At 41.8% G+C, this 26,440-nt stretch overlaps 1 protein-coding gene across 1 annotated transcript; it reads right to left on the bottom strand.

The window, feature by feature from the left end:
• Positions 1-65: 65 nt before the first annotated feature.
• On the bottom strand, positions 66-25,370 carry LOC147025065 (T-cell surface glycoprotein CD4-like). The gene is made up of 7 exons (XM_085885645.1): positions 25,130-25,370; positions 20,213-20,575; positions 19,874-20,107; positions 17,026-17,295; positions 16,682-16,921; positions 1,770-1,877; positions 66-1,364 (listed from the first exon to the last, which is right to left on the bottom strand). The coding sequence occupies exons 1-7, from the start codon at positions 25,182-25,184 to the stop codon at positions 1,333-1,335; spliced, it is 1,302 nt and encodes a 433-aa protein (XP_085741771.1). The 5' UTR covers positions 25,185-25,370; the 3' UTR covers positions 66-1,332.
• Positions 25,371-26,440: the final 1,070 nt, after the last annotated feature.

Raw genomic sequence — 26,440 nt, forward strand, 5'->3', positions numbered from 1 at the left:
TTCTGTGGTGGAATCACTTGAACCTCCAGTGGAATCAAACGTCACTCCAGTAACTCCAGTCCCAGTGTGAGTTGAATCATTTATTTATGTGTACATGGAAAGAAACAAATACACAGAGCAACACCAAGATGAGCTCCTGTGAACTTTCTTCTCTGAGTTCTGTTTCATAGGCCTAGCTTCGTTATACTGTAGAAAAGTTATTTGCATAGAAGGAGGGGGCATGGTTTGGACAAGAAACAGTACATGTCATTGAAGCTTACTGACATCTTAATGGCCTGTTAAGAGATTTCCCAAGCTGAAAACATTCCAGTGTCAAGGTTAAAGGTGTGGTGTTCTGATAATACACAGCTGTGCGCAGCATTTTATGACCACACATGGTATTCTATAGAAATAAGGAGAGGTAACTGACAAAGAAACAGTGTAAGAGAAGGAGCCCAGGATACAATGCTACGCACTTAACAAGACAGGAATATATATTTGGCAGGCAAAACCAAACTCCCGAGCTTCGCAGCTGGAGATTTATCAGCCGAAGGTTCTAGCCTGCTTGGCAAATGTTTCTGGGTGAGTGTGTTTTAAAACACACTTCATTGATTCTTTTATTCAACTAAAACCTCACTTTCACCCTTCATAATTATTATTATTATTACGTTAGTTATTAGTTTAATTTGCAATAAGAATATAAAGTTCTATCAATTATGTCCCCCAGAGACATTACATGCATGTCCATGGGGCTCAAACATTTCATCACACAAGCTTCAATCAAGTCAATCATTACTCATACATGGGTATAATTAATATCAAACACTGATACATACTCATAAAATCAATGTAATAATCATGTTTATAATGAGGTTTTAAATCAATCATTGTCTATCATCGAGGTTTCACTTATATATTTATTATGTTTGGGATAAAAGCCTTTATTTGTGAAGTTAAATCAATCATTAAGCTTAATTGGGCCACAGCCAAACTGAAAAACCATAGAGCTAATATTTTAAGAGAAATTTACCACCACAACACAATATTTACTGAGCATCAGAATATTATGAGATGCACACACGTGCATGTAAGAATCTTTTAAAAGAAAAAAAAAAAGCTTTGAAAGTGCATCTGAACCCAGGGTGAGTAAACATGAGATGGTCCTTCTGCCGCAGCTTAAGAATGTGAACTTTATGGTGCATGGAAATATTTCAATTATGATCAAAGTTCAGTTGTTTGATATAATTGAAGCAGGAGAATGGACCACATGTTTCTGGGTTGTATACAATCATGAACAGGTACAAATCCGCTTATTTTAAACTTTCAGGTGTAATGTCGTGTATTTCGTTTCATCTATTTATTCCTCGGCTTCTTCTGGTTCATTCCTGTTAAATAAAACAACACAAGTGGGATTGTTTTAGAACTGGTTTAAATTGTCTAATAAACACATAATGGACAACTTGGTGTGTCTTTGTTGCTATATCCACATCAGTTACAAAACGAATATTTCATTAAAATGGCTCTCAGCATGCTTTTATTAAAATATACATAAATTTTGTTTGCAATTGTCTCATGTTTAGAATTTCCAAAATTATATAATCTCAATAATGCCTGTTGTTAGTTTTGGAATGTTCACATTTCATGTATAAAGGGACACGAAAGATAAAGCAAATTCCAATAATTGCGTTTCCCTTTGCTTTCACTTTTCCTGTTTGTTTCTCCAAAAAATATAAATCTTTAAAGTAAATACCCAGTCAAAGTTCATGTCATGTGCAAGGATTGGTTCCTACCTTTCTTTTTGAGCAGGCACCAAATCAGAAGTGTTGAAACAATGGCCAACAAGAGCACATATGCAACGAATATCCAAATGAATATCATACAATGCTGAGGGCCTTGACCTGTGGAACAAAACACCAGGGAAATATTTATAATTATATAATACATCTTATTTTTATAAAATTATGTTTTAGAAATGCATTGATTGTTGCTAATGTGTTCATTTTCATACAATGTTTATGGCACTTGCACACACATCACATTTAGGACAAAGAAAAAAAAATATTCCATTTTTGTTTTTTTTTGGACATGTTATCACACTGGTCAATGTCTGCTCCCCATGGGATCAAGGGGAGTTTTCAGGATTGATAATTTCTCAATCGTCAAAACCCCTTCCTTCCAGCAGGGGTCAGCGGTTAAACTACTTTCACAATTCCATGTGTACAAGTGAAAATCCCAAGTCATCTCCCCACACTCGGGGAGGAGGAAGGAGAGGAGAGAATAATTTAATGTCCATGACCTGACTCTCGGTATCCCAAGCATGAATGCAAAATTTGGATGCAAAGTTTCACATTAAGATGTCAAGCATGAATGGAAGGGACCCCACCTCGACCCCTCACCTTTCTCTCTTCTTTTTTTTTCCATACATACAAACATACATATGTATGTATATGGATGTATGTAAATGTATATCTCTGTCTCTCTCTGTCTCTGGACATATCCTAATGGTCGTTTTGTCTGGACGGTGGTTATGTCTGGGCGTGTTTGTCTCTGGACGTGTCTGGTTGGGAGATTGTTTCCAGACGTCTGGTTGGGAGATTGTCTCCGGACGTGTCTGTAAGGGAGTTTGTGTCCAGGCGGTGTTTATGTCTGGACGGGAGTTTGTCTCCGGTTGTATCCGAGCACTGTTTGTCTTTGGACAGCTTGGCTCCGGACGCATCTGAGCAGTGTTTGTCTCCGAACATGTCTGGGCGGTGTTTAAGTCCGGACGGGATTTTGTCTCCCGACGCGTATCTCCATATGTGTCTGGATGGTGGTTATGTCTGGGTGGGGTTTGGGTCCAGAGGGGCCAGATGGGAATTTGTCGCTGGATGTGTCTGGATGGGAGTTTGTCTCCACACGCGTTTGGATGAGAGTGTCTCTGGACGTGTCCGGATGGGAGTTTGTCTCCGGACGTGTCCGGATGGGACTTTGTTTCTGGTGGGATTAGTTGTTATATTTTGTTTCTGATTATTTTGATTGATTTGAATCCACTTATTTTCAACACAAGGAAATAAAAAGTTCTTTAGTTCATTTATTATCTTGCCAAAACGAAGTTTTTGCAAGATATGTTAGTCAGCTTGTATGTTTTTATTTTTTGTTTTTTTTTGTTTGTCTGTAATCACGTATAAAAAATTCTGCAGAGCACAGTTATTGGAAATTTTTGTAACTTCGCATATCAGAGGCCTATAGAGGTCCCTTTCAGCGCATAAAATTTTGAAGGTCAAGGTCAAAGGTCAAGGTCACTTTGTTGCAAATCAGGGGAGTCGACGAAACCCTTATTTTTTGAGTAATTTTGATCGGATCGTCTTCAAACTTCATGGGAATATTGTTCATGGTCTGGCGCTCAGCTGATTAGTTTTTGGTGGCGATTGGCCTTGACCTTCATGGTTAGCGCCTCAGGTCAAACATATTTGACCCCAAGGTCAAATTTTCAAGTTTTAGGAACCATATCGTGTAGTACCTCAAATTGAACACCTCAATGAGTGCTTTCTAGATATGTCAAGCTTGAGACATTATGACGTCATTTGGTGACGTTATGAGGCAAACGCATATTTTTCATTGTTACTCTGTAGAACGATTCTCATTGGAATCTCTCGTAGGCAGATATTCCTCAAGGAGTCGCTCCTGGTGGATAGCATCTCTGTTCACCTCAGTGTGACCTTAAAGAAGTCACACGTGGTCACCTTTTGGCAAGATACGGGTCACCCTGCAGGTGACATTGGTTTTTTGTTTTTATTATTAATAAATTTATGGTTGGCGTTTCAACCAGTCCATGCTTGTCCTTTCCTTCCATTGATCCAGCAATGTCTGAACCAAGGTAGACTGGGAGGTAGTTCCCAAACTAATTAACCTGTCATAGTCGGCATGCACCAGCGGTTAACGCTCGGCTGCCCGACTTAAGATCTAATCAAGGTACGATTGGTGCCTCGCTGAGGGAGCATCCCCCGTTCAGGAAGCCACATGACCTCGAGTTAAACGGAAAAATTAGGCGGTGGACACTGGAACTCGTGGTTAACTAAGTGACATTCGTGGTTGTAAAGCAACCCACTATGCCACAAAGTTAATTGTGAGCGGTGGCTCCAGGTCTGGCTCTTCCGAGGAGAAATGGAGATCAACCCCCTCGCAATACATTGGTACCCGTGGTGATAACAAGAAATATATATATATATATATATATATATATATATATATATATATATATATATATATATATATATATATTGAAAAAGAGAGAATAATTCAAATTTAAAGCCTGACGTTTCAAGAACAAACCAGTTCTCTTCCTCAGATGTGTTGAGAGTGCTGTGGTGTTAACACCATTAAGTTCCTTTGGCAACAGTTCACATCATGAATTAGTCCAAGTCCTTCCTTGCAATTGAATGACTCTGCTGTTTGGGTTGACGTTGTCATTGATTGTGTAGTGCTTTTTCTGTGGGATGCAAGTCGATGTGGCGGTTGATGGAGTTTTCACAACAGTACCACGCCTCGATAATCTCACGGTTCTCTCTTGATGATCCTGTGCTAAGGATAGTTGTCTGATTCCATGAGAGAGAGAGAGAGAGAGAGAGAGAGAGAGAGAGAGAGAGAGAGAGAGAGAGAGAGAGAGAGAGAGAGAGAGAGAGAGAGAGAGAGAGAGAGAGAGAGAGAGAGAGAGAGAGAGAGAGAGAGAGAGAGAGAGAGAGAGAGAGATATATATATATATATATATATATATATATATATATATATATATTGTTGTGGTTACCAAATTCGCAAACCACCATTCAGGTCCCTTAGGTGAGATATCTCGGTAAGTACATGTGTAGTTAGGCCCAAACCCGTTGTCTAGTGGGAATACATGTCATTTATGCGTGCTGCGACTCTTCAGGATAGCCGTTTTTCTTTTACTATCTTTAATTTGGACCAACCGCCATTGTTACCACCACCAGTCACAACATCAACCACCAACCACAACGCCGCTTCACCACAACCGCCACGACCTTCCCGTCACACCTCGCAACCGTCGCATCGCCACCGTTCTTGCGCCGTTTGTGGGTACCGGTGTTGGACTCATGCAGGGCGCGCGCCGAACAGCGTGTACAAAATCACGGATTTTGTGCTTCAAAAACGGATCAAAAACGACACACGCCCACTTTTGCCGTCCAATCGGTGAGCAAGGGGCGATTTGGCCCCGCCCCCAGGGCGTTGGAAGGCGATCGATATATGCAAATTTATGGATGAAAAAGAATTCACGCCCACTTTTTCTCGGGCCAATGGGGAGCGAGGTGAAAGGTCGAAGGGAGGGGGTCAAAGATGAGAGGGCGAAGCCACGGGGCTGATATAAGCGACCGTGTTCGTCAGTCCAGTGAGTAGTAGAGTCGAGAGAGAACAGAGAGTTAAGACTTCGCGGGCGGTGGAGTTGGCAAGAAGGAGCTGGTCGTCGTGTGCGTTGGAGTCGGAGCGGAGGGGACGGAGCTGTGGAGAGGCGGCGAGGGCAGACGAGGGGGTGCTCGCGTCGTGCAGGGAGCTGCACCCCAGGGAGGCCGACAGCGCGACCTGGCCGAGGTGGAGACGCTCGTCGCGGGACTCGAGGCAGAATAGGAATCCTCTATACCCCGAGCATCAGCAACCCCCTCCTGTTTCCCCCCGCGCTGAGATAGTGCGACCAAGGGGGCCCCCTTCCCACCCCCTACCAGACACTGTCCGCGAGGCCCGCGGAGTTGAGGCACCATCGCCGCTCCGCGTCTCATCACCAGACGGGTAGGCCCGACCCGGTCTCGGCCTCAGGCCCGCCTCATCCTTGAGGGTATTCTTTTCCTTGGTTTTGGGTATGTGTTGTCGGCGCCGTCTGTGAAGTAAAATTGTATAAGTGTTGCCGTGTGCTCGTGTAATCGGTATTAGATCTGCATTGTCGCATTTGCTTTTTGTGTAAATTGAATTGTGTTTTTCTTTTCTGTGTGCTTTTGGTGGAATTGTATATGTGTGCTTTCCGTTCATCGCGAATAAATGTGCTTTGTGTTGAACTGTTTCCCGCTTCGCTTCGTCATTTCCTTCATTGAATCCTCATCTTGCTTCACGTAAAGCGTTGGTAGTGGGCTGAATACGCCCGATAATTAATCGAACCGTCGAGGTCGACGATAACACCGCTCGGTTATCCCGATAGTACGGAACGGGTCGCTTAAGTGGCCCGTGTCCGAAGTCGACCTGCGGCGAGGTGCGATCGCCCGGTCTACCCTCCGCGTGGGTACTTAGGTAGGTCGAATTTGGCGAGCAACCCTATCCCACGCGGGGGCCGATTGGCTCGATCGCGGTGAGACCGAAAGGTCCACCCGTGACTGGTTCCCGGCGTTAGTCCGAGAGGGTCACGACTGGATTGTCCGTCCGGTGGGCGGCGTGCCGCGATTCGAGTTACGTGGCCGTCAGCACGCGGGCGGGCGCGAATCCGCAACAATATATATATATAGATATATAGATATGTTGCAACCAAGAACAACTTGTCTTGTCGCATTACAGCACGTTGGTATTTGGTTCATCATGTGGATAAGCATTTGGACGTTTGGCCAACGTATTTGGTTTCACAATCTTCACACGGGATGCTATTAGATGACGTCATTTCTGTCAAATTAGTTCACGTGGTCCTTCGGCTTTGACAGCTGTGCTGGTAAGGATGATTGTGGTTTGTGGGTGATGTTGACATTGTACTCGCATTGTATATGGCTTGTGGTTTCAGAAGCATGTTGTATGTAAGTAAGTGCTGCCATGTGTGTGTTGGTGTGGTCAGACTGTCGCTGTTGTAGTTGGGTTTCCGGCGACAGGATTTGATCAATGAATTCGGGTATTGGTTTTCTTGCAGTATTTGAGTGACATGTAGTATTGCCATCTGCCATCGTTCAAGGTCATTGCAGTGTGCTTTTGCATGGTCTACGCAGTTGCGATCACAACTTCTCCTGTGACAGGTCGGATGGCTACTTCGGTCATCCAAAACTTTGTCCATGTGGGTGGGTTTACGGTACACCCGTGAGTGTAACTTGCCATCTCTGTCCCTGGAGAGATGTACGTCCAGGAATGGCAGAGATCCAGCTTGTTCTACCTCACACGTGAACTGTATTGCTGGCCATATTGGATTGATCTTTACAAGGAAACGGTCAACATCTGCCTTCTTTATGATCACAAATGTGTCATCAACATACTGCAGCCACAACCTTGGAGAAGGTTCACCATGTCATGTGAGTTCTTCAAAGTGTTGTATCACCAGTTTGGCGTTGAGCACCGAGATGATGGGTGAGCCCATCGGGGTTCCTTCATGTTGATGGGAAATGGTGCCGTCAAATGCAAAGTACGTTGATTGACATGAGATGACCAGAGTTGAGGGCGCCGGTGCTGGAGAGAGGGTGTGTAATTGTGACGTAAATAATCTACCCCCACCAAACGAGGAAGTGAAAGTGGTTGCTTCCTCTCCTTTACGATCCACTGTACAGGACAGTGTGGACGATATGGAGGTATGTGTTATGGATACCAGGAAAAAATGGCCAAAAACGGTCAAATGTTGATGCCTTTGATGCTAAGGAGCAGAATAAGGTCCAGATCGTGTCAGGCTCGGTGGACTTCCAAGATACGTCTCACATTGGAAACCCCTTAGTGGTACCGGAGTCGTGTGCGGATGTGGAAACTTCGCTTGCTCCACTGGCCGACTCCGAGCGGGACACAGAGAACAGTGAGGAATCTCAGGATGTTTTAAGTGTTTGTCCTGTTAGCCAAACTTGTTCAGACCAGTTAACAGCAATGTCTGACAGTGATGGAGAAATAAATAAAGGGGAAAATCCCTGTGAGTTAAATGTCAACCCCTCCCTCAGAGATGATGATGTAAGGGTTGTAGAGGGGAAGGACATGGACAAGGCAAATTCGGTGGGGTCCGTAAACAGAGCAGAACTTTCTGTTGAGCCAAAAGTAAATGTTCCACAAGTAATAGGAGAGGTTATAGATGAAGGACTTCATTCAGATGAAACCTCTTCTACCCCACATTTTAGTGCTTCAAGCGTTCAAGAGGATGAATGGGGAAACAATACAACCTTAGTGTCTCAAGAAAATGTGATTAAATTCCTGGATGATACATTCAGGAAAAGAAACTAAAAATCAAAGATTACTTCCCGAATTTACACAATTTCATTAAAACTGCAAGGAGTATGATTCGTGATCCTTCTCAGGTTAACATGTCAGAGCCTCAGTTACAAAGGTTAAGGAAATGTGTTACTCGGGCTGGTAAAGAGCTTCAAGACTAACTAACAGAATGGAGATAAAAGTAGCATCTCTGAACATCAATGGAGGCCACAGTTGTGTGCGTCTCCTCCAGGTATTTCAGCTCTTCCAAAATGAAAAAAAATTGATGTGTTAATGCTACAGGAGATGCATGCAAATCGGTCTTTTGTGGATGAGTGGTGTAAAATCTTTAAAGGTTGTCTTTTTTTCTCGAGTGGTCTTGTTGAGGCCAAGGCTGGTGTGGCAATAGTGTTGCATCCTCGACTCCAGCCTTCGGAGATAACTTGCAAGGAAATTTGCAAAGGTTAGTTACTGTCTGTGCAATTTGTCAGTAGTAACCTAAAGATTTGCATGACAAATGTTTACTGTCCTTGTGCTAACTCTGAAAGAGGTGCCTTTCTGCACAAGTTGGCAGAGTTTGGAAGCACCATTGACTTAACCATGTTGTTGTGTCTGGGGGGTGACTACAACTGCACCCTCGACCCACAACTTGATCGGAACACTTGTGAGCCTCATCCACCCAGTGCAAGGCCTTTGGCACAGCTCGTCAAAAAGTTTAAACTGGTGGATGTGTGGCGGGTACAAAACCATAATATCCGTCAGTATGTGGGTTTGTGTATCAAGAAATGTTTTGACGATGGCTCGCCTCGACAGATTTTATGTTGATCATGAAATGGTAAACATTGTTAAGAACTCTTATAGAAGGCCGTCTGGTTTTTCCGATCATCACATGATTGTTATGGTGTGTGGCTTTCCTCATCATGTCTGTGGAAGTGCATATTGGACTTTTAATTTGAAACTTTTACAAAGTGCACATTTTATAGAAGCTTTTAAAATGGTATGGGAAAAATGCGAGTCACAAAAGGGTTCATATTTGAACTTGGTGGAACTGCACAAAGTCCCAAATCAAATGTTTTTGCCAACAATACTGCTCTTACAGCACATACAACGCTTTTGGTGTGATATCTGCTTTAAAAAAACGATATACTTATCTATGAGCAGAAAGCTGGATTGTCTGGTGTGAATTTCCAGCAGTTGTCGGAGAAAAGGACCCTTCTGGCTGAAATGGTGAAAGAGCAGGTGGCCGGTGCTTTCGTCCGACTGCGGAACGAAAAAATCCAACTTGACACACCAAACAAAGGGTTCTTCAATTTGGAAAAAATGGTCAAGACCTCTCAACAAATCCATGCTTTGCACTCTTCTGGTGGTGATTTGTTGACCTCCCAGAGTGATATCAAGCATGAACTACAAGACTATTTTTCTAAACTTCGCAAAAAGAGCTGTGAATGAGGAGAATAGGAATGCGATGCTTGAACAGCTCCCTTCTCTGTCTGAAGACTAACAACAATTGCTTGAGCCTGGCATTTCTCTTGGAGAACTTACTGCTGTGCTCAAGGACTGCAAGGATGGGAAAGCCCCTGGACTAGACTGCCTTCCGGCTGAATTTTATAAGACTTTCTGGGACATTCTAGGCCCTACTCTTCTTGAGGTCTTTCAGGAGAGTGTTGAACAAGGTGAATTGCCATTGAGCTGCCGGAGGGCAGTTTTGTGTCTCCTTCCGAAGAAAGGAAATCTACATGAGACCGCAAATTGGCGGCCTGTGTCACTCCTCAACACGGACTATAAAATATTATCTATCAAGATCAAGATATTATCTATCATTATCTATCACTATCAAGAGCACTTGCAACCCGTCTAAAGGAAGTCATCTCCTTCTTGATTGGCACTGATCAATCATACTGTGTTCCAGAACGTTCCATATACGATAATATTTTTTTGGTGAGAGACTCGATCAGTCTTGGTCGAACTACATCTCCTGGTTTTGGTTTATTACTTTGAGATCAAGAAAAAGCTTTTGACAGTGTTAACCATTCTTTTTTGTTTGATGTATTAAGGAGAACAGGGTTTGGGGAAAAGTTTATTGCTTATGTTAAGTTATTGTACAAAAATGCATCTTGCCTGCTGAAGGTTAATAATAGTCTTTGTTACCCTTTCCCCTTTCAGCGAGGCATCCGTCAGGGCTGTGCGCTATCAGGCATGCTCTACAATCTATCCGTTGAACCTTTATTAGTTTTACTTCTGAACTCAGTGTTCGGAGTCTCTCTTTCACAAAACTCCAAAGTCGTGGTTTCAGCTTATGCTAATGATATTTGTGTTGCTATTGCAAATCAAAAAGATGTTTCTGAGGTCTCTCGTTGCCTCACCCAGTTTGAGCTTGCTTCTACTGCAAGGGTAAATTGGAAAAAAAGTGTAGCCTTCTGGGTGGGCCCCAGATTGCCTTCCTCGTCCCTGCCTGTTTTACCAGGAGGAATACAGTGGAGTAGTGAGGGGTTTAAATATTTAGGCTTATTTCTAGGAATTGAAGCGTATGAACAAAAAAATTGGGAGAACTTCCTGGAAAAAATTAAATTGAAACTGGCAAGGTGGAGAAGATTGTACCAACTTCTCTCGCTTAAGACATGGGTATCAATCATAAACAACCTGGTGGTTCCATTTATTTAGCATAGAGTTATCCCACTTGAACCTCCGAGATACTTGATCACAGGCATTCAGAGGATTCTGACTGATTTTTTTTCTGGGGTGGCCACCATTGGCTGGGCCCAGATGTGGTCTGCAGACCCCGAAATATGGGTGGTCAAAATCTGATGCATATCCCAAGTCAGATAATGGTATTCCGGATTTCCACGATCAAGCGCCGACTGTTCAGTGAGCGTGTTCCTTGGCGACCTCTCACAAACGCCTGTTTGCAGAAAGTGGAAGGTCTGAAATATGACCGTGAACTTTTCCTCATCGACCTGCAACACGTTGACATGTCTCAGCTACCCAGTTTTCATCAGAGCCTTTTGAATGCTTGGCAAGTCCTCGGAGTGCAACGTTTAGAGGTATCATACGATGCCCAAAAGTTTGTGCATGAGCCATTAGTTCAGAATCCTTTATTCTCTAGAATTTCAACCTCCAGGTCGTTTATGCATTGTTTCACCAGTGTTGGAATAAACAGAGTGTGAGACCTGTTGCAGCCATCCTTGAATGCCTGGCTACCTGTAAGCTCACTTTCATCAAAAACTGGTGTTCGTTCTGCTCGTATTGTGGAAAATGTCTTGAAAGCAGTAATTCAAACCTTTCATAGACTAAACATAGGGTGGACTGGGTGGATGAAGTGGTAGACTCGCATCTCTATTTCCCTGAACTTCAAATTTCCTCAAAAAAACAAGAGGGTGTGTTCTCCTCAAACTTAGAGGAAATTGGTGTATTTCACGTCATGGGGAAAACGGCTATCTACAACATATGTCTGGAAACATGTATACCTGGTTTTACAAAACTGTTGAAAAATCGGTGGAATGAGACCTTCCCTGCTGGAGCTTTTTTAACTCCAGTGTGAAAGAAAATGTATAGTTCTCCAACTCTTGGGCGAACTGGAGACCTGAATTGGAGACGAGCGCATCAAGCCCTGGTCACACAGACATTACTCTAAAAGTTTAATTCTTCTGTTCCAATTTCTTGTCCTTTTTGTGATTTGATTGAAAATGTTGCCCACATTTTCATTGAATGTAAGAGATTGGTACCCCTCTTTCTCTTCCTTCAACAGCTTTTCTATAAATTTAATTTTGTTTTTTCCTTTCCAGTCTTAATTTATGGAATCGGGGTGGAATTATAAAAGTAAACCAGTCCTCTCATTTTTGTCTTTTCTGTTGGGCATTGCTAAACTGGCAATTTATAAAACCAGGAAAGCAAAATTGAAGGGGGAAAATGCAAATGTGCTTTTGTGCTTTAAAGGTATGGTTTCGGCACGAGTAAAAATGGAGCAGGCTTATCTTTCGATCCTGGATATTGTGGGTGATCAGTGGTACACTGATGAGGTTTTGAGTTTCTTTTCGTGAGGAATCTGTTTGTAAAAGTGTAAAGTACTTATTTACTTTTTTGCATATATGTATTATTCTATGGTGTGTTTGACATGAACAGACACCCTTGTTTGTATTGCTTTTGTTGAATTTATTTTTGCTGTAAAATTGTTTGGATTTGTTTTTATGGAGTGTGCTTTTTCTGGTGTGTTTTGATACTTTTATAATAAAAGCATACAAAAGTCTCTCTCTCTCTCTCTCTCTCTCACTCTCACTCTCACTCTCACTCTCACTCTCACTCTCACTCTCACTCTCACTCTCTCTCTCTCACTCCAGTGATTATGTCCAGGCATTGTTTATCTCCGGACAGTGTTTGTCTCTGGACTTGTGCGTATTTGTCTCTGATGGTGTTTGTCTCCGGACGTCTCTGGGTGGTATTTATCTACAGACGTGCCAGGGTGGTGTTTGTTTCCAGATGGTTTGGCTTCGGACACATCCGGTGGGTTTTATCTCCAGACATGTCTGGGCGGTGTTTGTCTCCGGACTGTGTTTATCTCCGGACATGGCTGGGCAGTGTTTGTCTTTCGGTGGAAGTTTCTATTTTCAATGTTATACTCTGCAGAATTATTTTGATGAGAGTATATGAATCGTAATTAAGGCACATCCTCCTTCCCTTCCTCTTACCTCACGCTGTCTTCCCTTCCCTCACCCCTCCTCACTCTCCCTCCCTTCTTGCTCCCACACCCCTCCTCACTTCCCTTCCTTGCTCTCGTTTTTTCACCCCACCTCCTCACTCCCACCTCTCCCCAATGCCTCTCCCTCTCCACCCTCTTCCCCCCACCCCTTTAGGCCTAGGTCACATTTGCCACGGCGGTCATGGGGTCTCCAAAATCTACGGCCACTAGCAATTATACGGCGGCTGCAGTATTTCCACGGTCATACAATGTAGCAGTCACATATGTTTTTATTTTTCGGGGAGCCGCACGGTGTATTTATAAATTGTGGAGACCGAAAACGTGGGGGTGCCGTACGGTCTTTGATTTGATGTCGCACGGTAACCTTAGGGCGTTCCTGTGGCGGCCATAGAATTTTCAAGGCAGATGCAAGGTGCCTGCAAGGTACCTGCAAGGTGCCTGCAAGGTACCTGCAAGGCGACCGCAGGGGGACCCTAAGCCAAACGTGCGGCCAGACGGACGGTAACGAGTGGTTCTTTTCTTTTTTTTCTTTTTTTTTCCCAGTTCTTTTGTTTTGACTTGTCGAATTGCTACGGCGAACGTCGAAATGAAAGAAGTTATAACTCTGCATTATAATTTCACGGTGACCTTACGTCTTGTAAAATATAGCCAAATGGCGTATTGCCACCCTGAGGCCACCTCAGAAACTCTGCGGCTGTCGCACGTTTCTGTCAATTCAGAGGGCGTACAGCCGCCGTATACTCGCCGTAGAGCAAATGTGACTTAGGCCTTAGTATCAGCGAAGCGATGGGTGGTATTTGCTTGTAAGTAATAAAGTCTTTATCTCCTCTCTTGGGCCCTAAAGTGGATCTCACCATTATGGCTTGTGGTTTGCCAGCCAAACCGTTCATTGATTATCTTTTTTAACGTGTGTAGAGCTTTCCTGGTGCCTTTTTTTGGCCGCAAGTCCTACCTTCCCACATCCACTAACAAGAGGTTTTTAAACATACAATGTTATCTCTCACGATACTGTCTATAAATTACATCCGCTGCATCCTCAGCATCATATATAACAAGACGACTTTGGCAGGTCAGAGATACATGTGTCGGTGCAATTAACATAATGGGTTTGAGGGTGATAAAACAATAATAAAATGTTGATAATTGAAACTTGATATTGAAATAAATGTATTACATCTGAAATAGAAAATGTACTCAAATATGATATGATTATATGTGCTTGAACATTTATCCATTTGAATTTTTAATTAACATAACCAAATCTATCCTTTTGTATTATATGGAAAGATCGACCTGACTATTACAAATGTAATGAGCAGGCCGACTTTTCAAGTAAGCTGAATTCAGTGAAAAGAATTGCCTTTGATTTATAAGCTATCTAAGGGATTTTTATAAAAGGTACCAACAAGTTGGAATGTGGGTCTCAGAAAATGTCCAGATGTATTCAGTAAGCTCTAAGCACTTCAAGATAATATATCTTTCCAGTCTGGGAGAAGCAGACTGACTTTTAACCTATATACTGTCGAAACCTATCAAAAAAATGCCCAAAAGAGTCGATGTTTGACATCATTCTTGCATTCTATTTGTTTTTGGTCCCGGGAGAGTATCAACATATCTGGATTTGAAATATATGTTACAACCATTCAACCAGTGCCTGGTGTTGTTTTAATGGTTTGGGTGGTGGGCTTGGGATCCTCAGATCCTAAGTTCAAATCCCACTCAGCTATTGAATTAATACCAGGTGGGGTTGACTCTGCCTGTCATCCTTCGAGGTCGGCAAAATGAGTGCCAGCATGCTGATATACTGTGTCGGAGTGGAGACCCGTCCAGGATTGTGCCCATTAGCCAAGGAGACTGCTTAGGCAGCACCAGATGCTCTGCACAGAGTATGGTCCCACTAGTATGGATTCACATAGAGTATGGATTCAACCAGGTCAAGTCGAGGCTGCACGAAGACTGAAGATAAAACTTCACCTGGGGAATGTCAAAACCTGACAAACTGTGGCACCAGCATTTGGAAATAAAAACAAGTGAAATCCTTCAATACAGCGCGTGTGGTGAAGCAAATGAGTACACTAATGTTAAAACATGCAATTTATGCTTTTTCAGTTGAAAAAAATTAAAAAGCATACTTAATATTTGAAATGTAAAAATCTTGTTATTATTGTGATAAGCACCTTTATATATAACAGAAGGAATGAAATCGTTCGATACAGCGTGGCAGGAGGCCGCAAAAGAATGATAGCATAAGAAGAACTTAGCTTTCAGCGTTCCACGCGAAATGCGATGGTAGGCGGAAATGACGTCTTTCGGCGCGAAATGCCATGGTGGGCAGAAATGACGTCCTTCATTCGTTCGTTCATGAGAGGGGCGCGTTTCTTGGTTTTTGTCCGTCAAGCAATAATTCAATGGTTTTCTTATATATATATATATATATAACACATTAGTTTCACAAATTTCCATTGAAATACTCGGGTATTTCCGTCAATTGTCGCCATTTCCGTCTAGTTACGCACTACCATCTACTGGACGGCCGTCATTGGCTGTCTTGAGGCATGTGGGGGGGGGGGGACACTGGAGACGTGGTAGATACCAGGGACATTTCAAACTTGGTGCAATTGTATACAGCGCACGCTCTGTAAAAATACATTATCTCACTGGAGTCTACATAAAGGACTTAACTTTATCATGTTTTTCAGAGATCTGGAATGCGTTTTGTATTCCCATCACTCCTATGCGCATATGTATGTGTTTGTATGTTGAATAAATGTTTTAAATGTACAGGACTTAAGAATTTCTTCAACACATGGAAATCTAACCTACTCGAAGCACACGGACCATACTTTTCCGACAACAATCTAGCTATGGACCCCTCCCCCCAAACACCACTTCCACATAACAATATAAAATTAGGTTGAAATTAACTGAGTGAACCAATTACTTTCCCACACTGCGCTACATGCGGGGTAATCAGCAGAATCAAGTACCAAATAAGAATTTTAAAATCCTGGGTATTCAAAAGGACCACATTGTAGCCTCAGGAATGTGATATTATCGTCAATTATTTTCTACTTTTAAATTTAATTTTCATCCGTACCTTTTTATTTTTGCAAACAGAGGTAGAACACCTCGATGACATGGAAGAGTAAGGGTGGAAGATTTACACATTGGCTGGGTGTCCAAGTCCTAAATTATTTAAATATCCAGAATGAACATACAGTTCCAATATCCAGGGCAAAAACATTCAAACTAGTGATGAAAATGAAAATCTTTGTTAAATGATGGTTTATCAAAAGATCATCTCATATATTTTGGGTGAATCTGAATTAATATTTCTTTAATTTCAAATAAATAAAAAATACAAACAAAATTCAGGCATTTGTGACATTTATGAGGTTAAACACCATACAACGTCATAAGATAAGGTGATTGACATTTGTGGATACAGTTAGTCTAGTTCTTCCTGTTATAAAATAAAGTTTAAATTATTTAAGTGTAAAACAAGGCTTTCCATCTGGATAAAAAAGGATAATCCGGGATCCTTCACATCATTCATGGTCAGGATTATTCTCGAAAAGGGCAGGCCATTTTCATTCTGACATCACAACCAGCAAGTGATTTTGTAACCACAGCACAGATGTGCACATCACCAAATTGAGGTTGTTGAATGCAGACTTTCCACAGTGGTTGGTTGCCCTGCAGCATCCACATTGTGGATCCTGTTTACACTGCATGTTGTTCAACAATATTTAATCACATTTAGCAAATAGCTTTCATTATTAATGTGAATAATGTAATAAATTCAATGTTGTGATAATTTGAGTTTTCTATATCCCCACTTTTGTCCATGAGCTCCATGAGCCGAGTCACGTATCCAAAAGGTACAAACCGTACCTGTAGTAATTATTTGTGAGGTTGTTGTGATGACCCTTCCTGATTCTCCATATAGAACACACATCCATGTTCCGGCATCTTCAGGAGCAAATGAGAGAGTCAAACTGGACTGGTTTGTGACGTCACGATCAGATGTTTCATGACGCCACCTGAACGTTACACCGGGTACAGGATGTGAAAGGTCACAGTTCAAAGTCACTGCAGTTCCTTCAGAAACTCCGTTCTTGGGAGTTACTTGGGCTGGAGGTGAAAGTAAGTATTTTATTTTTGCATTTTTTTATTACAGTTTTGAAATGCAGTTCAAACTCAATTTTTCTGAGAAAATACCTGTAAGAGCAGCTTACCTGTGACGGCGATAACCGATATATCAAAGGTAACCCGATCAGATCGACATTCGTAATGTCCGGTGTCCTTGGGACGAACATCAGAGATTGTCAGTGAGAAATCCTCAGTGATTGTGAATTTCCCATTTGTTTGTTCTTCTCCATCCTTTTTCCTTGATTGTAATTTCTTCACGTTATACCATTGAGTACCGCGATCATTTAAACATGGTAAGGTGATGTTACTTTTAACTGGTGTTATAAAAATACTTCTCTTTACACCATCACGTGATCCTGTAAGAGAGGGGGTCAGATGTTAAACAAGAGCGAGAATTGCTTTGCAATACATGTCCCTCCCGATGTGATATTTAGTGAGTCCAAAAGGGGCATAACTCTGTGAAAAATTGACAAAATGCCCTGAAAGTCGAACTTGTTCTGTAACTTATCATAATAAAGCCATGTATCAAGTTTCAGTTGAACATATTCAAGGGTATGGGGGATAAAACGTCTGAAAAACCACAAGTGGGTCGAAGAGACGTTGCACAAACCTATAGTGTCCTCCAGTCGATGACACCGGTCGGGGACTAATCACATGAGTAATTGAATCTTTAAGGCTAAATCACAAATGTGAATGAAAGAGAAACTAGAAGGGCACTCAGTAGAGTGCATACCTCTGCCACGTAATGCCTGATCCATGAGAACATTTATTGGGCCTGATACATTTTTGAAATATCATGCTACACATGTATATCGTTTTTGGTCCTATCTCTCAATGTTGAAGAATCACTTAAAAAATTAAATAATTATCGCATCCAGAGCCAGATTCAGATCTTCACCAAAGTCGAATTAATTCGTCCTTGTGATACACCCAACCTGTCCACCAAGTTTCGTCCGAATCCGTCCACAACTTTTTGAGATATTATGCAATGTCGTTTTTAGCCCCATCCCTCAATGGTGAAGAATCACCTAAAAATTAAATAATTCTCGTATTCGGATCTTCACTAAAATTGAATAATTTCTTCCTAGTGGCACTCCCAACCTGTCCACCAAGTTTCGTGTGACTCCAACCATAAGCTTTTGGGATATCGTGCTACATATAGTTTTTGGCCCGATCTCTCAATGGTGAAGAATCACTTTAAAAATTCTCAGATCCAGTTCCGGATTCGGATCTTCACCAAAATTAAGCATTGCTGTCCACGGCTTGTCAACTGCATACACAAAAAAATTTGCCATCCAAAATGTCCATGCCATCCAAAACATGTAAAACACCTTTTGGGCAGCAATTAGAAATTGAATCAACCAAATTTGTTACGCGCAACATTCATCATGGAAAACACTTGATAGGTCAAATTTTCCAAATTACTGAATTGCTATTTCCATGGCAACTATTAGTTATTTGGATTTTGCAAGTGCTATGCATGACATCTTTCTTGTTTGTGTGTTTGTTTGTTTGTTTGTTTGTCTGTGAGCAGGATATCTCAAAAGGTTATGAACGAATTCTATCGAAACTTGGGGGACAGCTTGGGTGTGTGACCAGGATAAATTGTTTCAATTTTGGTGAAAATCCGGATCCGGATGCAATCATTTTAAAGCGATTCTTCACCATTGAGAGATAAGGGCAAAAACGATATATAGCATGATATCTCAAAAAAATTATGGACCAATTTTGACAAAACTTTGTGAACAGGTTGGGTGTGTGACAAGGACGAATTGATGAGATATTGTTGAAGATTCTTTTCCAGATGTGAGAATTTTCTAAAATCTTTAAAGTGATTCTTCACCATTGAGAGGTGGGGCCGAAAACGGCATAAGATTAGTCTGCCATGATTTCCTTCGGTAACTTCGGTTGTGGAAAATTGGCCAACCAGATGATGAAAGCTGTGATAGCACCAACATCATTTGTATTGCCAAAGAGCACAACAGGCCAGCGATTGACTTTGCTTCTGGCAGTGTACAATGTAGCCAGGTGAAGTGGTGAAGGTTATCCACTACAATTTTGGTCATTTTGTGATGAAGTATGATCTCCGGCTTGTGAGCATCCCCTGAAACTGCCATCATGATGCATAGTAGAGTGAACTACTAAACCTGTACTTGGTCTTTTGCTGGTACATAGGAAACAAGAGTGACTTGATCTTTGAAACCAAACAATGAACGATGCATCTCCATGGAATGTTTGAATCTAACTGTTCCAACATACAGTAGGTCAAGTCGTCTTTCAATAGCTTCTCGGCTAGAGGGACAGACGTAAAATAAATTATCCATTGTGACATTCCTTCCACTTCTATGCCAGTGAGTCACCAGCTGCTTGACAATTCGTGATTCCTGTCCAATTTCATGTTGTTCACATCAACCTGAGCTGGTAAATCCTCTTGTTTAGAAACAGCCAGAGATATTGGGGGAGGATTGATAGGAGTTGCTTCAGTGTTACTGTGATCAGATGGCTCTGATACACGGTCATCTTTCAAACCAGGAATGTCAGCTTCAGGACTTTCATCAGAGTCATCTTGATCTTCTAAAATCAGTTGGAGGACTAATGCTGCTGTGTACCTTACTGGTCTTCCTTTGTCTGCAAATAAAGTATTCCAACCTGGTTACAAATACAAAATCAAGTGTAAAATTAGTGTCCATGCATACCAATGAAGTAAAACTTTTGAAGTCCTCCAAGACTCCAGATGAAATTTTGCTTGTAACTCCATCAGCAGGATGGAATTGGAAAACAACAAAGATTTAATATGGGCCCATATAGGTAAATAAATTTTAAAAACCCTCAAGTGCATTGTGTAACTCATATAGAAATAGCACATCAAATGTTCTCTCTGGGGCCCTAAAACAATGCAGTTGGTAGGACCAGGGTCAAAAAAATGGAATTTACCTTGATAGACGTTGATGAAGTGATTGATGGTGAGACGAGTTTTGTTCATGGTGGACACGATGCAGGTCCATTGTCCCCCATCAGTGATCTCCGTTTGTGAAAGTTTCATTTCCTTTCCCTTTCCTACTGACAGTTTCCCCCTCATCCACTCCACCTCACTCTCACTACCATCAGAGATCCTGCACATCAGGGTGGTTCCACTACCCTCGAGTACCGGGTCCTTCGGGCTCGTCACTGTGTGGAACAAACATTACATTTTAACCCTTACTTCGTTAATTTATATTACATGTCTTTATGAAATTGTTATATTTATTGATGAAGATAATGATAATTATTCACCTTCAGCAGTAATGAGTTCCACAACGAGTATGGTTTGTTTGGGATTTGAAAAATTTCTGTAGAAACAGGTGAATCTCCCATAATCATCAAACCGTACAGGTGAGATAAAAAGAGGAAAATCTCCTTCTTTGACTCCAAGGCCGGTGATGTTCATGTTGTTATTAGATGCACTCAGAGTGCTTTTTTTATTCGGAAAGTCTTTGTGGAGTTGGAAGATCTTGTGTGCGTTTCTCCTGTACCTACTCCATCCCATCCGAGCCCCTTCTTCCCACAATGATCTGTTGAACAAACATGGCAGCGTGACCGCGTCACCCACACGTACAAACACGGATTTCTCTTCCACAGCCTGTGTGTGCTGTGCATCTGAAAACACAAGAACACATTGTGAGTTATTAAGAGAATTGTTTATAAACATTTTCAGGTTTGTTCATTTAAGTGTTTATTGGAATACACAGTAATTGAATCGACGGATCGCGTTAAATCACGGAAGTTAAACCATTTTTTGAGTTAGTTTGTCAGAAAATAAGAAAAAGAATGAAAAACTGGCACTTATGGGTCTCATTTTTCGAGTTCAGCAATGATGTCCCAAAGAGTGTTATTGGATGGGAAATTATTTGCAGATGAGTGGTCGGTAACTTGTACTCTTAGGTATATAAGTTTTATCTTGGTAGATTTTTTTTGAGGAATTATATTGTATTGAGCCAGTGGACCATCCCTACATAAGTTTACCGACTTCTTGATACATATATTGCCTCTTACAATATGATTAAATACTTTGTGGTAAAATATTGTTACGGATTTGCCATCGGGATTATAAGGGGAGTTTTTACAATGGACTCCCCCAAAGCCACCACCCTGCAGATAACTCCGTGGTACAACAGGTTGCTTAGCAACCACAGACACCATATGAGAAGCTTAATTTAAGTAGGGTCCAGCATCCAAATCCCGCTTTACCTTCCCGGCAAATTATACACATCATGAACTTCATCATGCTTCCAAATGCGTAACCAATTCCAGGATATGGCCGAGTGTTACTGTAGGTTTATGCGTTGGCTACCGACTACCCACAATGGAACAGCTCGGGAGATTTCCCTGTCTGTTGCACACGATAACTATCCAAAAGAAACTGACAACCAGACAGTTTGAAAAGGATTATAATTTCAAGAAAGCACATATTTACAAGTCAGTCAAGCAGTGTCACAAATATAAATGCATTGCCTGTGCAAATAAGCCCCTTAATCAGTCAACTTAGCACAAATAACACAGGCACCACTCTCATTCTGAGAAAAATAAGACGAGCAAAAGGATAGACAGAAAGTGAGAGCAATGGGGTGTGTGGTCGACCCTGCTCTAACCCAGACGTGAACCGACTGGTCCACGTGGGAACGAATGGGAGGGAGGGAACGAGGAATGGGAAGGGGATATATGGTTTTGTGTGGAGAGGTGCGGAGGCTGAAGTGTGAGGGTGAAAGATGAGAGCGTGAGGTGTAAAAATGTCAGATAGGCACTGAAAAGAGCCATTGGTACTTTTGGTGATAGCTTTGCATCCAAGGAAAACGAGGAAGAGATAGCTTGAAAGGAAGATGTCTGTAAAGGTCAGTATGTATGGTGACCGCACCACGAAGTTCTTTCTGGATCACTCCCTCTGCCTCGGACTGGTTTTCGTTTTTTTGGGGGTCGCCGAAATAGGTGACCCTTATTGTCAGTAATTCTGTCTGTTTGTTTGGATGTCTGTTCGTTTGTCATCAGCATAATTGGTAGTAAACGTGGGCCGATTTTGACCAAACTTGGGTGGTTGGTACATCTTATGACCTCGTGCTTTGGAAATTGTGATGGTTGCTAGGGACGCTTTGGTTCCCGGGCAACAGCCGAAAAACCTTCAAAATCAGTACCGTTCACGCAAAATCAATTCCGAAAGCATTTATCCCACGTAGGCTTATGAAATTTGGCATGCATCATCTACAGGTGATGCTCAACCAAATATATTCCGGTTTTTGTGATATATGGAATAGTTTACCCCCAGCGCCCCCTACAAATGGGGTATGCCGAAAATTGAAGGCCCCCTAGCGACCAGGTGAGTGCATCGATCCGAATGAAACTTTGCAGGTTCATAGCACGCAATGAGTACTACAACTTTGCCTCAGGACATATTGACCGATATTGCTTAGGTCAGGGGTCAAAGGGCAAAAATCGATAATATGCGAGAGCTGGAGCCACTTCGCACCAAATGCGACTCCTCCTAGGGTTATGGTCAGATGGTTATGAAAATTCACACTAGTCAACTGGAATGCATTATGCACAAACGATCAAGCCGGATTTACGATTTATATCTTTGTTCACCCACAGCACCCCCTCGAACTTTGGGGATTTCCGATATCAAACCGCATTTTCAATACTTTTCATTCAAATTGATACCGAGTAGTTATTAGGAGATGGAACTCGATGAGATTTGGTTTGCATAATCATAAGGTGATTCTCTATCCGCTATATGACATCCATTTTGCTCTATATATTATAGTTTCCAAATGGTAACCCTCTCAACTTGGGTGTCCGAGGGCCATTGAGCATTCCAGCTGAAAATTCAAAGTACACTAGCTCCAAGACGGTTGAACCGAATCGAATGAATCTTTACATGCTTAAAGACCATAATGAGTACTACAACTGTGCTCATTTGCATAATGACATCTCTTGTAGTTCAGGGGTCAAAGGTCAATAAGTGCATTTTTCGGGCGAAATTACCATTCAAGGCACCCTTGCTCCTACACAGATTAACCGATACGAATGAAAGTTCATAGGTACATAGTACTCAATGAGTACTACAACTTTGCTTCAGGACATATTGACCTATCTTGGCTCGGTCAGGGGTCAAAGGTCAACGAGTGCATTATTTGGGCAAAATGACCATTCAAATCCCTTTTGCTCCTACACGGGTTAGCCGATGCAATTGCAATTTTGTAAGTTCTTAGTACGAGATTAACTCAGATCAGGGGTCAAAGGTCATCGGATGCTCGGCGACCCATGGCCGCCTGCCGGCTTGTCTCTCTCTGTCTCTCTCTCTCTCTCTCTCTGTCTCTCTCTGTCTCTCTCTGTCTCTCTCTGTCTCTCTCTGTCTCTCTCTGTCTCTCTCTGTCTCTGTCTCTGTCTCTGTCTCTGTCTCTGTCTCTGTCTCTGTCTCTGTCTCTGTCTCTCTCTCTCTCTCTCTCTCTCTCTCTCTCTCTCTCTGTGTCTCTGTCTGTCTCTCTCTCTCTCTCTCTCTCTCTCTCTCTCTCTCTCTCTCTCTCTCTCTCTCTCTCTCTACCCCTGTCTCTCTCTGTCTCTCTTTCTCTCTCTCTAGGCTCCATTTTTCTCTCCAGGCTTCTTCGATCTCTTGTTCAATACTCCCAGACACGGCGCACCATTCTGAACTCGAAGTCAGCCTTTTGCAATCCACAAAGTGTCTTCCACCACATCTGATTGCCCCATGATCCAGCTGCTTCCCCATTTGTAGTCTGTGTGATCCGGCAATGCTCATTCGGGGCTTTGTGGCATGGCTGTTGTTGAAATTCGGCACCGTGTCGCCACATGGCTCTTTGTTCATTACCATTTCGACAGCGAAAACAACTACAATGGGGCTGTGCTACTGCAAGCACAACACATGTTCCCTTCCCATCCTGAATGCTGGATTCCCAAGTTAGTTACACAATATACTACGAAATAACAACAACACCAGGGCTTTATGTGCTTTGGTACGCACCACCCCAGGGTTCTCAGAAATCCGTCACAATACGCACATCGTGTGCCTGTACATCGAAGTGTCCACAAATATATTCTTGATGAGCAAACTCTGTTGAGATGAACGGTGATAAGTTTAACAATTATAAACTTGAGATTCATACTTTCCAATTATAGTGTTCTTTGTAATCTTTCGATTAAACACATAAAGGAACGGTGCATAATGTTCTCCTTTTTGAAAACAGAAATGAAACTACATAAAGGGAACAATCGCTTCCAGAGGCAGACAATCTAACAGCTTGCATATTTGATTCAAAAAAGTTTTGAATAACTCAGTGGAACCACAACCATTCTATACAAAGTGAAATTCTACTTCCAAATGTGCAGATCACAGATATGATACCATAAACATTTATAATTCATGTTTTAATTCTCCCACTGGTATCAGTTCTAGTTTTCGCAAGTTGTGCTTTGTGATGGTGGGTGAAAGGTTTGTGAACATTCGTTCTGTTCTTGCATATGGCAGCTTGGCTGCTGGGGTAGCTTTCATTTCTTGGAAGCACAGCTGTGCCATTGGTGGCACAGACCCCTTATCTGGCACAGACTTAGGGTTTATAAGACCTTTTATACCCCTAAAACGCCTCACAACCATTAGATTGAAATGCTATTTAGGCCCTCCACCAGTACACTGTGGCTCATTTCACCAACCTCGGAAGAATGACAGGCTGAGTTAACCCCACCTGCTGTTAATTTAGCAGCCAACAGGGCTGGAACTCAGGACCCTAATATCCAAAGTCAGCCACCCTAACCACTAAGCCAAGCACCAGGCATGAGCATTAGTGAACTACAATGACCAGTATCAGACACAGTAAGATGATTAACATGAAAACAAACAAACAAACAGTGAATGGTCAGTTGTGTGTTGGTGTTTGATTTGAACTATACTCGTAATTAGATATCAATTCCAACTCTGAGCAACACCTTTTGTATATATTCTGTGCAACTATTGTATGTATCAAAATCTTTGCATGACAAAGTTTATTCGAAACTGATCACCTATATTGATTGAAATGCGATTTAAAATTATGCATCTTCCATTATCTTTATGATACAAAATCACATCACATATAATAATAATAATAATAATAATAATAATAATAATAATAATAATAATAATGCAAATTAAGGAAGGAGAAATGTACGTACATGTAAAGAGAGACATCAAAGCAAAAAGACCGTGAGGATTGTTGAAGTTTGCCATGAGAGGTTTGAAAATGCTCAGAATGGTCTTGAAAATGAAACAATTTTGATACGAACAGAAATCAAGTCTCTTTCATCGGCTCAGGTCTTTTTGAAGACGATCACCTCCAAATGCGCCTGACACCTGAACAGCTCTCCGGTTCGAACAGAGGAAAGGAAGAACCACACCGATCCCGAAATAATTGTTAAAATGGTTGGTTTGGCTCTTGGGTTGGTTTAGAGGAAGGATCGTGCAGCTTCATAACTTCGGTTCTCTTTTTGTGGACTAAGGATACACAGAATGTGTATAATTACCCTTGTCAGAGGAGTGGTGACTGCATTTGGGTCCTTTTGTTTGTTACCTTCGCATTCTGCGAAAGGTTATGTATTGGTCGCTGTGTATTTATTTATTTATTTATTTGTGAATATATGTGTGTGTGTGTGTTTGTTTGTTATTCGCATAACTCAGAAAGTATTAAACCAAATCGCTTGAAATTTGGTAGGATGATGGGTTATTATCCAAGGAACATTTGATTAGATTTTGGGAGCGATCGGGTCAAAGGTCAAGGTCAAGGTCACGGAAATGTCAAATTCATATTTTTACCATAGCACGGTCAATTTTTATCTAATTGGCATGCAACCGATGCCAAAATGTTCAGAATTCATTGCCCAATCTTGTGATGGGCGACATGACACAATTACATCATTACCCTTGTTTTTAAAAGAAAATGTCCCAAATCCTGGCATTATAATCAGTACCAAAATATATGTTTGTGGGAGATGCCAATGATTATTTATTTGTTTGTTATTCGCATAACTTAAAAAGTATTAAACCGAATTGCATGAAATTTGGTGGGATGATTGGGTATTAGCCAAGGACCATTTGATTAGATTTTGGGAGCAATAGGGTCAAAGGTCAAGGTCATGAAAAGGTCAAAATCGTCTTTTTACCATATCGTGGTCAATTTTTATCCAATTTGCATGAAACTAATGCCAAAATGTTCAGAATTTAATTCCCAATCTTGTAATATGCAACTTGACACAATGACGTAATTCCCCTTACTCGCGGTTGGGGGTCAAAGGTCAGGGGGGTCACGACCTTGCAGATGTGCGTATTTTTATCATAACGCAGTCAATTCTTATCCGATTCGTATGAAATCAGCACCAAAATGCTCCTTGTTCTGTTCCCCACACTCTTATGCCAAGAACAAAACAGTAGCGGCGGCGAAGGTATATGCTCTCTACGAGTGCCCGTTCTAGTTTGTTTGTGTGTTTGTC

This window comes from Eptatretus burgeri, chromosome 6, assembly GCF_056783735.1.
Source record: "Eptatretus burgeri isolate ZD-2024b chromosome 6, Ebu_testis_v1, whole genome shotgun sequence".
Classification (NCBI taxonomy): domain Eukaryota; kingdom Metazoa; phylum Chordata; class Myxini; order Myxiniformes; family Myxinidae; genus Eptatretus; species Eptatretus burgeri.

Bases quoted from the DNA above. Each gene is read 5' to 3' on its own strand.
- LOC147025065 (XM_085885645.1), bottom strand. From the start codon at position 25,184: ATGGCAAACTTCAACAATCCTCACGGTCTTTTTGCTTTGATGTCTCTC. The intron at 20,108-20,212 runs GTGAATAATTAT...TGTTCCACACAG, and splicing joins GGAACTCATTACTGCTGAAG to TGACGAGCCCGAAGGACCCG. The intron at 16,922-17,025 runs GTAAGCTGCTCT...TTTCACCTCCAG, and splicing joins ATCGGTTATCGCCGTCACAG to CCCAAGTAACTCCCAAGAAC.